The sequence below is a fragment of the Nicotiana tabacum genome, chromosome 16 (assembly GCF_000715075.1).
Source record: "Nicotiana tabacum cultivar K326 chromosome 16, ASM71507v2, whole genome shotgun sequence".
NCBI classification, from domain to species: Eukaryota; Viridiplantae; Streptophyta; class Magnoliopsida; order Solanales; family Solanaceae; genus Nicotiana; species Nicotiana tabacum.
The window spans coordinates 168286068-168302999 of NC_134095.1; the positions used below are offsets into that span (position 1 = coordinate 168286068).

The 16932-nt window shown below is 36.2% G+C and overlaps 1 protein-coding gene across 1 annotated transcript; it reads left to right on the forward strand.

The window, feature by feature from the left end:
• The first annotated feature begins 631 nt into the window (after positions 1–631).
• LOC107821603 (insulin-degrading enzyme-like 1, peroxisomal) lies at positions 632–15340 on the forward strand. The gene is made up of 26 exons (XM_016648039.2): positions 632–882; positions 1022–1097; positions 2533–2600; positions 2723–2814; positions 2929–3002; positions 3112–3155; positions 4175–4226; positions 5458–5580; positions 5657–5769; positions 6409–6571; positions 7280–7372; positions 7524–7609; positions 8427–8513; positions 8938–9041; positions 9172–9274; positions 9380–9475; positions 9717–9906; positions 10104–10165; positions 10561–10665; positions 12021–12222; positions 12299–12507; positions 12727–12851; positions 12953–13004; positions 13098–13184; positions 14244–14366; positions 14768–15340. Exons 1-26 carry the CDS (start codon positions 748–750, stop codon positions 15017–15019), a joined length of 2916 nt encoding a protein of 971 aa, XP_016503525.2. The 5' UTR covers positions 632–747; the 3' UTR covers positions 15020–15340.
• The last annotated feature ends 1592 nt before the right edge of the window (positions 15341–16932 follow it).

Genomic DNA, 16932 nt, shown 5'->3' on the forward strand with positions numbered 1-16932 from the left:
GCCCGATATATCCAGGGCTACAAATTCAAGTTTAGAAAGATTTGACATTATTTAGGAAAAGAAAGTTCTTACCTCTAATACTTTCAAAGTATTTGCTCGAGATGTCAGAGTTTCGTGCTGATAACGTGTTATAAAATAAAGGCTATAAAGTAAAGAGAAGTATAGAGAGAAACTGATATATTATTCGAATTCAAACTGATGTACATAATGAACTGAAATCTCTTCTATTTATAGAAGAAAGGAAGCTGCTCTGTAAGCTGCTACTATACCAGATATGGATAATCTTCTACTGAGAGCAATGTTTATCCATAACGGATAAGCTTATCCTTTCAAGTACTCCGTTATGGATAAACATTGCTCTCAGTAGAAGATTATCCATATCTTGTATAGTAGCAGCTTACAGAGCAGCTTCCTTTCTTCTATAAATAGAAGAGATTTCAATTCATTATGTACATCAGTTTGAATTCGAATAATATATCAGTTTCTCTCTATACTTGTCTTTACTTTATAGTCTTTATTTTATAACAATTACTTATTTTAAAGTGAAATAAGGCAAAGGTACAACTATCTTTTCCATTTATATGTTAAAAACAAATAAAAGAAAAGGTACAACTAGGACTAGCAGCATCCCTGATTTTCCAAGGCTGCAATTTCCATGCTTCTTCCTATAATAACCAAATTCCAAAACTCTATACCAAGTTACTCTCTCTCACACACACACACACACACACACACACGGAGCAAATCATGGCAGTTGGAAGAAAGGAAGAAAATATGGGAGTGGAGATAGTGAAACCGCGAACTGACAAAAGGGATTACAGAAGAATTGTTCTTCAAAATAATCTTGAAATCCTTCTCATCAGTGACCCAGAAACTGATAAAGTATGTTACTTTTATTCATTTTATATTATATTTTTCTATGTTTCTTAAATATGGGTTTAGCTTGAATTTATTTGGTTTCATTAAAAGCGTATTAATTTCATGTTTTGTTTTGTTTTGTTTTGGGGGTATTTGTTATCAGTGTGCAGCTTCAATGAATGTGTGTGTTGGTGCTTTTAGCGATCCCGAGGGACTTGAAGGGCTTGCCCATTTTCTCGGTATGAATTTTTTTTGGGGCAAAAAAGTTCATTCTTTATGTGCTTAATTGGGTCTATTGTTTTGCCTTATTTTTAGCCTTAAATTTGAGTAAATAAGTTGCTGTACTGTAATTTGATTTAATTTTTGAAATACCATTGGGCACTGTAATCTTCACAGCAATAGAGTTAGACTTGGTTGAGTAGTAGGGGAACCAGGAATTTGAGTAAGGGGAATACAAAAAAAAAAAATGTAAAAAATATCACACCTGCGATATGAACCTATGTCAAGAAGATTCAATAGTTTAGATATATAGTTATAGACAAAAAATTATGTTTTTACCCTTTTTGGACAGTGCAATTTTCTGTCGAGGGGGATTCAGTTGAATCCCCTTCATCAAAGGTAGCTCCGCCCTGTGGTTGAGGTCTTTGAGGATGGAAATCAGGTTTTGAATGCCACAATTTCATTTTCTGAGTCAGTTTCAAGGTTCAGTATTACTAGAGTATGTATTTTGTTCAAAAATGGGTAGGGGATTTTTGAACTGCTAAATTTAGGTTGTAGAAGACTATGTTCCCGATGAAAAATAGTTGAGATACAATGAAATGGTACCAGGAAGTGGAGGAGAACCATGCAGTCTTAGTTTAAAATCCCAGCGGAAGCAAAAAACACTAGGTAATTTCTTCCCATTTGCCAAAGCATTGGTGGCAGTGTTACCGGTACTTGTGTTGGTGCGAGTTAGCAAGTACTCGCTGGAAAGGTGATTTCTTCCCATCTGCCTAAGGTAGTGGGTCTGAGTTACCCGATACTTTGTGCTGGTGGAAGGTAGCAGGTACTCGGTGGAATAGTCGAGGTGCACAAGCTGGCTTGGACACCACCATTATTTTAAAGAAAAAGGAAAAAAAAAGATATGGTTCCAGGAATGCTATACCGATGGTTGGTGGTGGATTAGCCACGTGTTACAGGTGGAGGATCAGTTCTTTGAATCCAGTTGGTCAAGCAAAACATAATAGTTTCTAACGGGATCTATGTAGTTGGATGGATTAGATAAGGTCCAATTTATTAATCTAGTTGCAGGCGATTTGGTTTCATTGTGCTTAAACATTGTCAATCTTTCTATCAGGAAAAAAATATATTTCTTAATTCTTGCGCTAACTTTGATTGTTTTTTCTATGGACTTAAGGATAGTCTTTCATTTAAGAAAATGGTGAATGATGATGAATTGTGTCAATTGAAACAACCTTGCACAATGAATCATCTATATAGAGGATATGTATTAGTAGACTGCTAGGAAGCACTATAACCTTTTTCTATTGGCTTTAGGAACTGCTAAGGGTGTGCTACTGTGCAACTCATATCTTTAATTCTTTCCTTAGAGGTTTCTGTTGCTTTCCTAGAATATTTTGTTGTCTAATGTTTCTCTTTTACTTTTTCATTTGGCCTCTTTTCTTTACATACCAGAGCATATGTTGTTTTATGCAAGTGAGAAGTATCCTGTAGAGGACAGTTATTCGAAGTACATCACAGAGGTAACAACTCTGTAATTCATTGTTTAATAAGTTCCTTTATTGCTTTTGCATGCTCCTTATTTTCCTATTGATTTAACAAAATAGTTGTATTTTACAAGTCATGTTTTTTGTTTCTTGATTAGAATGGAGGTAGTACAAATGCTTTTACATCTTCTGAGGACACCAACTACTATTTTGAAGTAAATGCTGATGGTTTTGAAGAAGCATTGGACAGGTAAATTGTTTAATATCTATGGCTAAGTATCATGTTAATATTTTATTTTGATAAATGTATCATGTTAGTATTTTTAAAGGCTCCACGGCTGAGTTATTTGGTTTATATTTCCAGATTTGCCCAGTTCTTTATCAAACCATTGATGTCATCCGATGCTACCACTCGAGAAATTAAAGCTGTTGATTCTGGTTAGTACATGTGTTTTTATGCATATTATTCTGGTTAGTACATGTGTTTTTATGCTAGCTTTACGTGTTCTAAGTGATTCATCGTCGCATAACTCTTTTGCCAATGCAGAACACCAGAAGAATCTACTCTCTGATGCTTGGAGAATGAACCAGGTATTTGGCTTTTTTTTTTTTAAAGGATAAACCAGGTATTTGACTATATCTCCTTTTGTTCTTGGAGAAGGCCTGTCCCATTTGCCGACTAAATAAAAGGAAAAAGAAATTTATTCAAGAGAAACAGTAATTAGGAGAAGATATTTTTTAAAAATATATATATTTTAATTTTTATGTGAGAGAATGATGAGGACAACAAGCATACAATGAGATTTTTACTAGGAAGTGTATTCTAAATCATTCACCAACTTTTCCGCTAAATGAAACTGTCTGATTAAATCAAGATTCTTACATAAATTCCAGGAGCCTATGTTATGAATAGTCTTAGTTTTTTTTGGCCCGAAAAAGAAAGAAAAAGAAAAAAGAAGACTTCTTAGTTTTCCGCACCAATGTGATTGACCTTTGTTGCATCAATCAGTTTTTATTTTTTGTTTTTTATGAAGTCAGTAGTTTCATTAGCCCCCAGGGCCTAGCTCAAGTGGCAAAGAGCGGTGGATTTGTATCTTAGGTCACAGGTTCAAGCCCCCACACCATGCAAAGCAAAGCCCGGTATTTAAGTGGAGAAGGGTAGAGGGGCGGGCACATTATCCACCGAGTTTCGAAGGCTACGGTTGGTCCAAAAGATCGGCCCCAGACAGATTTCTCGGTCATCCAAAAAAAAAAAAAGTCAGTAGTTTCATTAGTGGCTTCAAGAAAATGCAGATGGAACAAAACACATTGAGTGCAAAAGAGAGGTTGACAGCTCCACTACATTGGGCCAATTCAGAGGATAGGGAGTGGTTTGGACTTTCATTTATCTTTTTAAAGCAAATAGTAAGAGTGGTGACTCTTTCAAGTAAAAATAGTCTTCTTGAACATAGAAAAGCTTTAAGGAGTACTACATCTTTTGACAACAATATCGGGAATTTTCAGTATCTAGAGATTAGAAGTCTCATGATGCTAAAGTTGTCTGGATTATTTCTTTTGCAATTGTTTTCTTTGGTGAAAAGGTTTTAACTTTTAAATACTATTCTGTGCAGCTTCAAAAACATCTAAGTGCAAAAAATTATCCATACCATAAGTTCAGCACAGGTTTGCACAGCTTTCAATGGTGCATATTCTTAGATTCTGCTATGGCTTTTCTTATTAAAAAGAGGTTCTATTATGATTATGGCCTTGTCATGTGTTTTTATTATTATATTTATACCATGGTTTTAGTTGTTCAATGTCTGCTTTGTGATTGTCTACTATGATACATGAAGAACTATGACTAGTTTACTATACATTGAACTGTCAGAAAGTTTCTCCTTCATGAAATAAAACTGCAGTTGTTCTCTCTAAGATGGAGAAAAGCACATCATAATGCCACAGAAGCAGTTGATCACAGTTAACACTATTAAATAAAGTGAAGAATCAAGATATAGTTTGCTTTGGCTGAACAAAAGAATAAAATATATCTTCAAGCAGTAGGGTTCCCTTGAAAGCAAATCTTACAGAAAACAGACTAATTCTGGAAGGTGATATATTTCTTGTATTAGTAAAATCAACTTAGTACGGAAGATTATGACTTATGAGCCCTCCTAACTAAATCTATCTTTCTAGAGCTTTCTTTATTTCATATATTCTGATTTTGTCCCTTGTCGACATAGTTGGCCCTTTATTTCTATTCTTCATTTTCCCCCTAATAAGTTATTTTTTCTCGTCTAAAAGATTTCAATCCCCGAAGTTTTTCATAGTCCTCAGCTTCAATGATTTTGGTACCTAGACCCTTCAATTCCTCGGGCGCGATCTCTGCAACAGTAACCCTTCTTTTGTATCCTCATCATCATTCTCTTGGGAACGCTTTGGAGGCCGCTGCTCCATACATGTTCAGCTTCAGATCCCCTCTTACATCCTTGGTGCCGATAGATCTCTGCGCAAATTTTTTGATCTTCTTGATGGCTGTAGGGGCCTTCTTCTTGAATCTGCAGCCATGCAAGTGCTTTTGCCTTCTTTGTGAACACTTAGAATAGAATCAGCTGATTTTCTGTTCAAGTTGTTTCCTCTTCACCCTTGGACATTTTTTAGTGTTTCAACCTTACTTCTTGAATTGCTAGATTTCAGAGTTTAGTCTGAGGATTTCCTTTTAGCTTTTTTTTTTTTTTTTTTTTTTTTTTATTTATAAAATCATTGCCTTGAAATTCAGTTTTGAGTTAAGCATACTGGATTCTTTTTATATGCTCATATCACAGAAGATTTTTCTGCTGACATAAAAAAATGACCATATTATAGTTTTATTTATCCCAAGAAAAAGAAATGATCGCATCACTCATCATGTGCATAGGCAGCTGGGATACATTAGAAGTGAGGCCAAAAGAAAGAGGCATAGATACAAGACAGGAGCTTCTTAAATTTTATTCAGAAAATTATTCAGCCAACCTCATGCACTTGGTCGTCTATTCAAAAGGTATGGATAATTATTTGCAAATACATTACTGGTGGCCCAAATTAACAACTGCTAAGTCTGTATAATTATAATTCAGATAGTCTTGATAAAGCTGAGCAGCTAGTACGGAGCAAATTTCAGGATATCCCAAACATTGATCGCAATCAAATTCGTTTTACTGGTCAGCCTTGCACCACAGAACATCTCCAGGTATCCAAGTGACAACGCGCAGATGTGTTACCTTTCTTTTTCTTTTTTTACTGGGGTGGTTTTGAACTGGCTTCTTTCAATTGAGCTGTTGAATTCGACAAGTGATCTGTTCATGACGTCTATTGTCTGAATCTACTTGTTCAACGTGCTTAAGATATAACTCATTTTTTACTATCAAAAAGAAAAAAGAAGAAGATATAACTCATTTTTATTGAACTGGAGTGCCAAAACCAAAGCTCTTCCTCAGCTAAATTGGCCTTAGTGCTGTTTTGACATTAATGAAATGCCTTTTACTGATTAAAAAAAAACTTACTTTTTCTGCAATATTTGGAGTACTATGAGACTCTAATTAGTATACACGTGGGTGCTCCTTATAGAGTCATATTTGTGTACCTCTGTCTTTTGCATATGCCTTGTATATTTTGTTTTTCCTTTAGTAAGTTTTACATATTAATTTCCTATTCATTTATAGAAATAGACAACTTATTTGATAACATTCAAAAAATAACTAAAAATTCAGTTAAATAATTTAGAGATTTGAAGGCCATTTAGCGAGTGCCATGTTCTGCAGATTATCAAACTGAATTTACTGTTTCATTGTCCATTTAATATTTCTATTTTGTTACGTTTTTTTCTCAGATTCTTGTGCGAGCTGTTCCAATAAAACAAGGTCACAAGTTGAAAATTGTATGGCCAGTTACCCCAGGGATACGTCACTACAAGGAAGGGCCTAGTAGGTACTTGGGTCACTTGATTGGCCATGAAGGAGAAGGATCGTTGTTTTATATCTTGAAAAAGTTAGGTGAGTTCTCAACTAATTAATTGTACGCCCTTCATCTATCCTATCCTTACTCATTCATTTCTTGGCTTCAACTCACCCTTCCCCATTTTTTTTAATTTAGAAAGAGAAATGACAAATCATAGGCAAAAACTTGTTGTGTCCTTTTCTTTTGACTGTAAAAGATGTTCTTATTTTTAGGAATCTGAAACAGTACTCTTGAGGATGAATCTCTTCGGTCCTAGGAAATGCTTACAGTAGAAAGTACTAACATAGCTAATAAGTATGTAGGTCGTCTGCCACTTTGCAAACATGACGACAAAATGTACACTAATAACTTGTTTCATGCTTGAGTTGCTGACATGGTAGTTGCTATATGTGTGCCTACATGCTTAAGTCAATGTTAAGCCCTTCGTATTTACTATTACAACCAACCATTTAATTTAGGACAATTGTGAGAGAACATGTATTCAACAGTTCAGGGAAATAATTTTTATCTGGTCAATGTGATAAGATGTGGTTTCACATATGCCTGAATGATGAAATCAATGTTGTAAGAAACTAAAATGCCATATTATTTTGTGACCTCAGTTCATTCTTTTTGGATCTTGCATTGGAATTCATTACATGTTATCCTTGATAATGCTATTATAGTCATTCAAGTGCATGAACGTTCTCTTCTCAAACTATTTTAACATTCAGAAAGGTACTTTTATTTGGTTGTTATTACAGGTTGGGCTACAAGTTTATCTGCTGGGGAATCAGACTGGACTGATGAGTTCTCTTTCTTTAAAGTGGGTATTGATTTGACTGATGCTGGTCAAGGTACTTGTTTTTCCGTGTTGAACCTTAATATGTTACCAAACCCTTATTTGTTCCTCCGCTAACAGTAGTTTTAATTGCGTGAAGCTGAAGGTGGGATTTTTCCTGAACTTTATGTGGGATATTGATGTTTATGTCCATTATTTATTTCCAGAGCATTTTGAAGACATTATGGGTCTGCTATTCAAATATATTCATCTCCTACAACAGGCCGGTGGCTGCAAATGGATATTTGAAGAGGTAGTGTTAGTTGCATCCTCGTGCATGCCAGTCAATGCCTTTATAATTTTTCATGACTGCATTATATGTCATTTGCATCTATTATGCCAATAACGTTGTTATAGATGATTTAATGAACAGGTTTAATGTACATAATTAGTATGTATGAATCCTTAATTTGAAAAGAAAATTTTCTTTGTTGGTTTAAGCATGTGAAGCCAAAGTTCTTAATAATTACCCCTTACGCCTCCTTATTTTTTGTTGCTGGAAACAGAAAAAATGAACTCCCAGTTCATACTTTCGACTTCGTACCTGCCATCCAAAATGAGCTTAGGCCATGCCACCGCATCTCTATCCTTACTATCTTTATATTCATGCAAAGTTCTTAAAATTTTCACGAACCAGAATTTTCTCAGTCAGATTTCTAAAGAGAAGGAAGAGCTTCTTATTCTAAAATGGAGGGTCACTAATGGGTTAGTCCCAGAAAGGAATAATGTTACATTGCATGTACAATATTCCGCATGTTATCAATGCGGTTAGGATCCCTATCAGATAATACCGCATTATCCTCCTTGTTCATTCCATTTTAGCATGATAGATTGCATAAGTATGATTGACCCAAAAAATAGAGCTTTAGCTCTCTACCATAGTCATCTCTTCTCCAATCTTGCTTTTGTAAATTTCCTTTGTTAATCTTGGCACGTAACATGACCAGGTTTTTTCCTGGCCTTCTTTTTCTTGTTGCGTCTTAGTCATTATTGCTCTTAATGAACTTACGTCCTTCTTAATATGTTATTATTTATTCTAATTAATTTATCGTTAAAATTTGTCTATTAAGCTTTCAGCTATTTGTGAGACTGCCTTCCACTACCAAGACAAGATTCGGCCGAGTGATTACGTGGTTAATGTTTCAATGAATATGCAGGTATCTTTTAACATATGTTTTTATTTTTATTTGGATTAGTGTATCTACGCCAAGTATATTTACTCGATTGAGACCAAAGGGAAGAAAATATATATGCAGTTTCTTGGAGTCATCAATGTTTTATAGCTGAAGGCAGACCGTCATAACTACCAGTTGTGTGTTGTATGCGGGAAATTTTTCATGAAAAATATTTTCCTGGACAACAAGTGAGAAAACCACTTATTTTCCAGTTTTTGGTAGGCGAGTTAATTGTTTTGGGAAATGTTTTATATAGGTATATGTTATATGTCATTTGAATGTGCTACCAAGACTTAAGGGTAGGTTGTACAATGGTTGTTAAGTTTTTCAGTTTTGACTTGGCAACTTTTGGTAGAATATTGGCATTGAAAGAACAACCTAATAAGTTTGTGATGTTACTTGTCAGCACTATCCTCCAGAAGATTGGTTGGTTGGATCCTCTTTGCCTTCAAAGTTTAATCCTAGCGTCATTCAGTCATTCTTGAATGAACTCAATCCAGACAATGTCAGGTTAGCTACTCTTTCCCAAAGAGTTAGCCTGCATATAATTTAAGTTACCAGTTTGCACAGTTTTTTTATTTTTGGGAAATCTGAAAGTGGAAGGTATATAAGGACCTCAATGAAATTTGGTTCTGAACAGAATCTTCTGGGAGTCGACAAAGTTTGAGGGTAATACTAGCATGACTGAACCATGGTATGGAACTGCGTATTCTATAGAGAAAGTTAATGGTGCCACTATCCAGGTCTGATGACAGCACTCTCTCATTAAATAAGTCTTGAATTGTTATATTGTTATTGCAGAGACCAAAATAATTTATTTAAACATTTGCTGACAATTACTTTTGCAGCACTGGATGGAGCAGGCCCCCAGTGAAGAGCTGCATCTCCCTGCTCCCAATGTGTTCATACCAACTGATTTATCACTTAAGCCTGTCTTTGAGAAGGTGCTAATTTGGAACTTATTTATTACTCCATCCGTTTCATTTTAAATGACATTCTTTCCTTTTTAATCTGTTCCAAAAGAGTGATACCTTTTTTATTTGAGAACTCTTTATCTTTAAAACTTCCATTTTACCTTTTTTCTTTTTTAAACTCCATGTCCGATTAAACACCGTCATGTAAAGTAAAATGGAGGGAGTATAATTTCAATGTCATGTCTTTTCTTATTTGTAACTTGTCAAACAGACAAAAGTGCCAGTACTGCTGCGGAAGTCACCTTATTCAAGGTTATGGTATAAGCCGGATACAGCATTTTCATCTCCAAAAGCCTATGTTATGATCGATTTTAGTTGCCCGTACTGTGGACATTCTCCAGAAGCTGAGGTTCTTACTGAGATCTTTACACGTCTATTGATGGATTACTTGAATGAATACGGTATGTCTGCAAGATTGTTGACTAGTTATGCACTGCAGGACAACTCTTCTACTATTAAGCTGGACTTAACATCTTCGTGTTAATATGTTTTTCATTCACTTCTTCATATCGTCAATATATTATTTGCAATGTCAATTTTGCGCTTTTCCTCCATAAGGTATAACACTTCTGTAAATCTCTCTTTTTGCTTCTTTCAGCTTATCATGCACAAGTCGCTGGTCTTTATTATGGTATAAACAAAACAAACAATGGTTTTCAGGTGATCATCTTGTTTCCTGTCTCTATGTATACAAACTTTTGAGGAGCGTTGTTTATCTTGTTATTTTGTGGTTGTCTAATCTTTTCTTTTTTCAAGTTTAGTCCTTCCATGCATAAAATGAATATTCGCTACATCCATTAAACCCATATTTGTTTGCTTTCCTAAAGTAAACTTCTTTCCTGCTGGCCCAAAGATATTTAGTTTTTTGATGCCGTGAAAACATGAACTATCTGCTTCATCCTGTCTTCTTGAAGTGAACTGACAGTGCTGCTTCATTGTCTGTTAAGCTTCTTGCATTTGCTGTGGCGTTTGAATAATTCTTAAAGTTAGACCTGAATATGATACTATCTATTTTTCCTTCATTTGTTCCCCCTCTCATCCTCTCTTTTCTGCAGTTGACATTATTTGGATATAACGACAAGTTAAGAGTCTTACTGGAAGCAGTTGTTGAGAAAATCGCAAAATTTGAAGTAAAACCGGACAGGTTCTCTGTGATCCAGGTGAGTGTCAGCAATTTTTTCTGCTTATCCACACTCTGCAAGAATGCATAACTCGTCAAGCCAAAATGTTACCCCGTGGCAGTTGGCTTTAACATTATGGATCCTAGTATGCCATAGTCTAGGCTAGATGAACAATGATAACTTAAGCAGAGAATGCAAGAAAATTCTGAAGATTCATTTTCTCAACAAAGTTTCCACTGTTCACAGCTAAAAATTCCGAACCATTTCCTCATGTAATCAATAGCAAAGTCTTCATTTCAAGTTCCCATTTCACTTACTTTTTCTCTCATCAAATCCTTTTCTCAAAGTGTTGTTAGAGTTGCAGTCGGGCACTTATCACTTCATTTGGTGTTTTTAAAGAGAAAATTTATTGTCAAATTATTGGTTTATTTCATCTATCTAGTCTGCTTTTTGGTACTATTGTGTGCATCAACATGTCTGCTAGTTATCTCTACCTTCAATTTAAATTGGTCTTCATTGTACCATACATACTGATGAATCATGATTATTTATAATTGATGTATCACTCTGAAGTTTTTCAGTCACCTCATTCAAGAGAATGTTGTGTTGTATGATCAGTGGCTTCTTTTCCCGTTGCTTAATATGTTCCCACGGCGTTATAAATGACATAACACCTGTAAGTAGGGGAGCGCTACTCTGCGGACTTGCAATTCTCTTGTTCCATGTATGCACTAGTATGTATATGAATACACACACAGACATATATACTTTTGACCTGTTAACTTGTTTGAATAGATTATTATGTTGAACTTGCTAGACAAGTATTCAAAATAATACTTTGAAACATAATAAGGTGGAACAATTAGTAAAAAGGTGTCTCCTCAAGCTTGAAATAATGTAATCTATATTTCTTATAATTGTCAGAGATACGATTTTGCCATTTTAAGAAAGAGTTCATTTTGCCTGGACGAGCCAAAAAAGGGAAGTAGGTCCTTGTTTTTGGGATCGAAGGAGTAACATACAAATTGATTTTCTTTCTTTAGTTCCTCCACTTTTTCTTGTGATTATGTCGTGCTGTGTTAATTCAAAAGAAACAAATAGGAGATTATACAAGTCATTTTTCTATTTTTGGGTCCTTTTACGTGAATTTGCTTTTGGTCATCTAGATGTGAGAAGTTTCGGTCACCATTACCTGCGATATTGGTTTGTCTGTTCTCTCCGTAAGGTCACCATTACCTGTGATGTTGCCCAGCCTTTTAGATTTTCTATTGTTCAGGGTCCATGTTTACTCATGAATTTTACTATTTGTCTTTATTTCTTCCTTCTTAATCTCTTTCTATTTGCTAATCAAGAGCATAAACACTATTTGCTTCTTGTTCTCTTTTTGTTTATAGGAATTAGTGACAAAGCAATTTCAGAATTACAAGTTCCAACAGCCATATCAGCAGGCTATGTATTACTGCTCATTACTGCTGCAAGAAAACACATGGCCTTGGACTGATGAACTTGAAGTTCTTCCACATCTTAAAGCGGACGATCTGGTTAAATTCTATCCACTTTTGCTGGGGAGGTCCTTTCTAGAGTGCTATGTAGCAGGTAACTTTTCTCAATGACTGTTTTAAGTTATTTTCGTTCTGCATCTCTAACTTGTGATTTTCACTGCTCTTCTCAGGAAACATTGAACAAGCTGAAGCAGAGTCCATGACCCAACTTATTGAGGATGCGTTCTTCAAGGGTCCGCAGCCAATATCCAAGCCTCTATTTGCATCTCAGCATCTGACAAACAGAGTAGTTAATCTTGAAAGAGGTGTAAATTACTTCTATGGTGCAGAGGGCCTAAATCCAAATGATGAAAATTCTTCCCTCCTTCATTATATTCAGGTACATCTTAGGTTAATGCAATGTGCATGGAATGAGAGGCTATTCCTCATATGTACATAAGCCCGTAAAGACTTTACCAATTGTTCTGCAAGATTTTTGGTACAAATGGTTATTCTTTTCTAAATGGAAAAGAACCATGTCCAATGCATTATTAATGAATTGTATTATCAACCTTTTCCTGGTTCTTTGCTTCTTAAACAATTTTGCTTGAGTTTCCAGGTGCATCAGGATGATTTTATGCTGAATGTCAAACTCCAGCTTTTTGCTCTAATAGCAAAGCAGCCAGCCTTCCACCAGCTTAGATCAGTTGAACAACTTGGTTATATCACCGTCCTCATGCAGAGGTATATAATGTTTGTATTACTGAATACTGTTTGGCAAGTTGTTTGCTGTTCATCTTTAAAGCTTCTATTTTACCTAAACTTAACTACAACTCTCTCTCTAGGAGTGACTCTGGTGTTCATGGGGTGCAGTTTATCATTCAGTCAACTGCAAAGGTAAGGGGTTTTATTATAGATACTGTCGCATGAAATGAGATCAGGCATTTCTCTTGAGTATGGCTTATGATCAATCTACTGGCTGTTTGGCAGGATCCCAAATACATTGACTCAAGAGTGGAGTTATTTCTGAAGATGTTTGAGAGCAAACTTTATGAGATGACTAGCGATGAATTCAAGGTGAGCTTAGTAACACTTTTTACTTTTTCTCCAATGAAAAGAACTTGTAGCAACTGATTCAGTACAAGTATTCTCAGGAAGATCCAGTAATCTGTCACTCGTTTAATCTTAGGACTATGTTCTTAAGGATAATCCTTATCCACAAAATTGACCACTTCATTGGCTCCTTCATTTGACTCGGCCACGTCACTTGACACGTGGCACTAACTTTGGCCTTTTGGATAAGATGACATCCAGTTGACCTTGGATTAATAAAGTCGGTCCATTATTATTAGCCCAATTAAATGGTCTAACCCAATGAAATAGGACTTTTTATTAAATCAATATATGTTGGACATAAATAATTAATCTGATTATATTATCCAACAATATTTACTTGGGACTAGTATGGTTTGAATTTAGGACATAATCCAAGTTCCTTTTATATTTTAATCCATTCAAATTTAAATATCTACTATTACAAAGTGTCTTTTAAGTTAGATATTGTCCCATGTTGACAATATCTTATGTCTAATGTGTTTGACACCTATAAATAAGTGTAACTTGTATTTTCATCATTTCTCTTTTCTAAATCCTCACATAGTTTTTTTTTGTTGTTGTTGTGTGGTTCGACAATTACTGATAGAGAGGTTTCTGGACATAGCAGTTAGCAGGGAAAGTTCAAACTCATAGTTCTCAATTTTATCGAGTATTATTTCATTTACCTATGTACTGAACCTCACTTTTTTCCCTTTTTTTTCCGTCAGTAAATATATCCATAGCTGATAAGTCATATAACTTTCAAGTCAGGTGGCAAGTAAATACAGTTCTGGTTCTGTAATTATCTTTTTCTATACCGTTTTTTAATTTTGACATCTAAAAGATAATTTTCAACTAAAACATTCCCGATTGTGTACCTAGCTAGCTACTGTTGCTGATTGATCAATAGAATACAATGCAATATAGGTTTTGTCAAAGTATCATGTCTGCAGTACATGCTGGGTTAATATTTTCTGTATTATACGTGGGTAATTTTCCAGTATAGCTTTCTTGTCCCTAACTTTTATCCGTTTATGACAGAGCAACGTGAATGCACTTATTGATATGAAGCTTGAGAAACACAAGAATTTACGGGAGGAATCTCGATTTTACTGGAGGGAGATTTCAGATGCGACCCTCAAATTTGATAGAAGAGAACGTGAGGTATGAAGATTGTTATTGTCTCTCAAGCTCAATTTCATTTCATGAGCTTGATAAGTGATAATATTCCTAATGCTTTATGTTTTGCTTTTGCACAAAATGACACTGAAAAAGGTCAAATCTATCCAAGTACTATATGATACGACCCTATTTAACAACAACAACAAAAAACCTAGTGTATTCCCACAAGTGGGATCTTGTACGCAGACCTTACCCCCTACCTTTAAAAAGGCAGATAGGCTGATACGACCCTATTTGTTGTTAAAAAATATCTTCTGAAATATCATGACAGCTGAAAGAAATTGAGAACATTCCCATAATCGTAGGGAAAAAAGAAATTGAGAACATTCCCATAATCGTAGGGAAAAATGTATCTAATCATTTTGGTGATATTGGTGAAACAGATTGAAGCACTGAAGCAATTGACGCAGAAGGAGCTGACTGATTTCTTCGACGAATATATAAAGGCTGGTGTACCTCAGAAGAAGGCTTTAAGTGTCAGAGTCTATGGAAGCTCACATTCTTCTCAGTTCCAAGAACATAAGAATGAGCAGATCGAACCAAATGCAGTTCAAATAGAAGACATATTTAGCTTTAGACGATCTCGGCCTCTTTATGGTTCATTTAAAGGAGGCTTTGGTCATGTGAGATTGTAAGAGGGTAAACGTAGCAGCTTTGGATGCTATATATGGTCAAGAGAAGCCTCTTGAATGGAGTTGATATGTTGCGTTAGCGAGTCCATCAAAGAGTAGTTGATCTGCAAAATAGTTCTCATATTTAGTTGTGTCAATTGCTCAACTGATTTGATGATGGATTGCTTAGAGATTTGGACAAGTAAATGTACTCATTGTAACATCAATTCTATTTTGATTGCTGAATAAGATGTATTAGAAGACAATAAGAGGCATGTATGAAACCTGAAACGGTAAATATTCATTCATGTTTTTTATAGGAAGATTAAACTACATTATATTTTAGTTTGTTTGTTACTTAAATTTTCTTATTTTATCAGTGTATTGAGGGCCCCTTTGGGTTGTCAAATATGCTACTAAAAGAATAAGGTCTTTTTGATTATGAAGCGATAGACGATTGTTATACTTTTGCTTTTTAGAGATTTATGTATCGGATTGGTAGAGTTGAATATATGCCAATCGGGTAGACTTCGATGAATATATTTGAATAGCAAACTCATAATGTCTTCAAAATGCTCTGGAAATAAATAATGGAGATATGAGTTCAAACTAATCTAGGGAATGCTCTCGGCGCACGATTAGCTGGATTTGCTAACGTACACCAGGAACAATGCCCCGACGCCCGAAAAAATGCTATTCGGGCACAGATACAACCAGAAGTTTTGGCTGCACCAGAAATGGAGACCCAAACTCAAAGAACACTAATAACATTTGGAAGCTTTCTTCCTCCAATGTTAACGATTGTGGAAGAAATTGAGGAATCTGAGATCCCAGCTGACGGAGGACGAGATGAACAAACAAAAGGGATTTCTACAAGCATCAAGGAGGAATTAGCAGCTCGCCGACACCAATTCTTTGTAGCAATAGCCTCTGAGCGGTCAACCCCTGCGGATGAAGGTAGGAACAATCGGAACACTCAAATGGGTAAGGCTCTCACCTATGTTCCACCAATTACTAGGGATGGGAAAATCACTGTTAAAATTGAGGAAACAGACATTAAAGCTCATGAGAGATGTCATGGGATGCTTTCCAGACACGCCCCATGACCCCTTGGCCGTGCCCCATGGCGGCCTAGCAAGCCTCACAATGCCTAGCGCCATGGTCGGCCTCGTGGTCTTGGCTGCGCCAAGTGACAAGCGCGCATGCGCCTCTGTCACCCCACCGATGCCTCTCGCCAGCGCCCAAGGGCTGGCCAATGACAACAGCGCCGCGCGCCCTGACAATGTCGCGCGGGCAGATCATGATGCCTCGCCACCACCCAGCTGCAGGCCCATTCCAGCAGCGCCTCGCGCCCAGACCCTAATGCCAAGCACCAGCGCCCAGCCTCAGGCCAACACATCAAATATCGCGCGCGCCCACATCAACACGCGCGCAGACCCTGACCCGCAAGACAAAGTTGCTGCCATCGGACTTAGTTCTACCTTGTAATAAACTAAGTCCTTTTCATTGTAATCATAGGCTAGTTTACATCATTTCAATTTCAGTGTGCTTCTACAGCTTTATTAGGACTAGTCATGTAATGTTAGTTTATTTTTTTAAGCATTATTAAGGGGGACCAAACAATCAATCATTTTTCTGGTGTCTCTCCCCCTCGACACCGCATCTTTATAATCAGCATTTTCAGTCATCAATAAAATCATCATCATCATTCAAAACCCAATTCTCTCTCAGCTTCCGCAATTGCTCATGACATTGGTTTTCCCGCACGACACTGACAATCTAGTCTAGCGTGCGGCGAGGACCTCATTGGCGGACAACAACCGCACTAACATCGGTTGCTTAACCTTACGTTGCCCTTCCAAAGAACATCAGGAAGGCGTTGCGTAACAGTTGGTATCAGAGCCTAGGCTCGACATCGGACGAAGGAACACATTTGC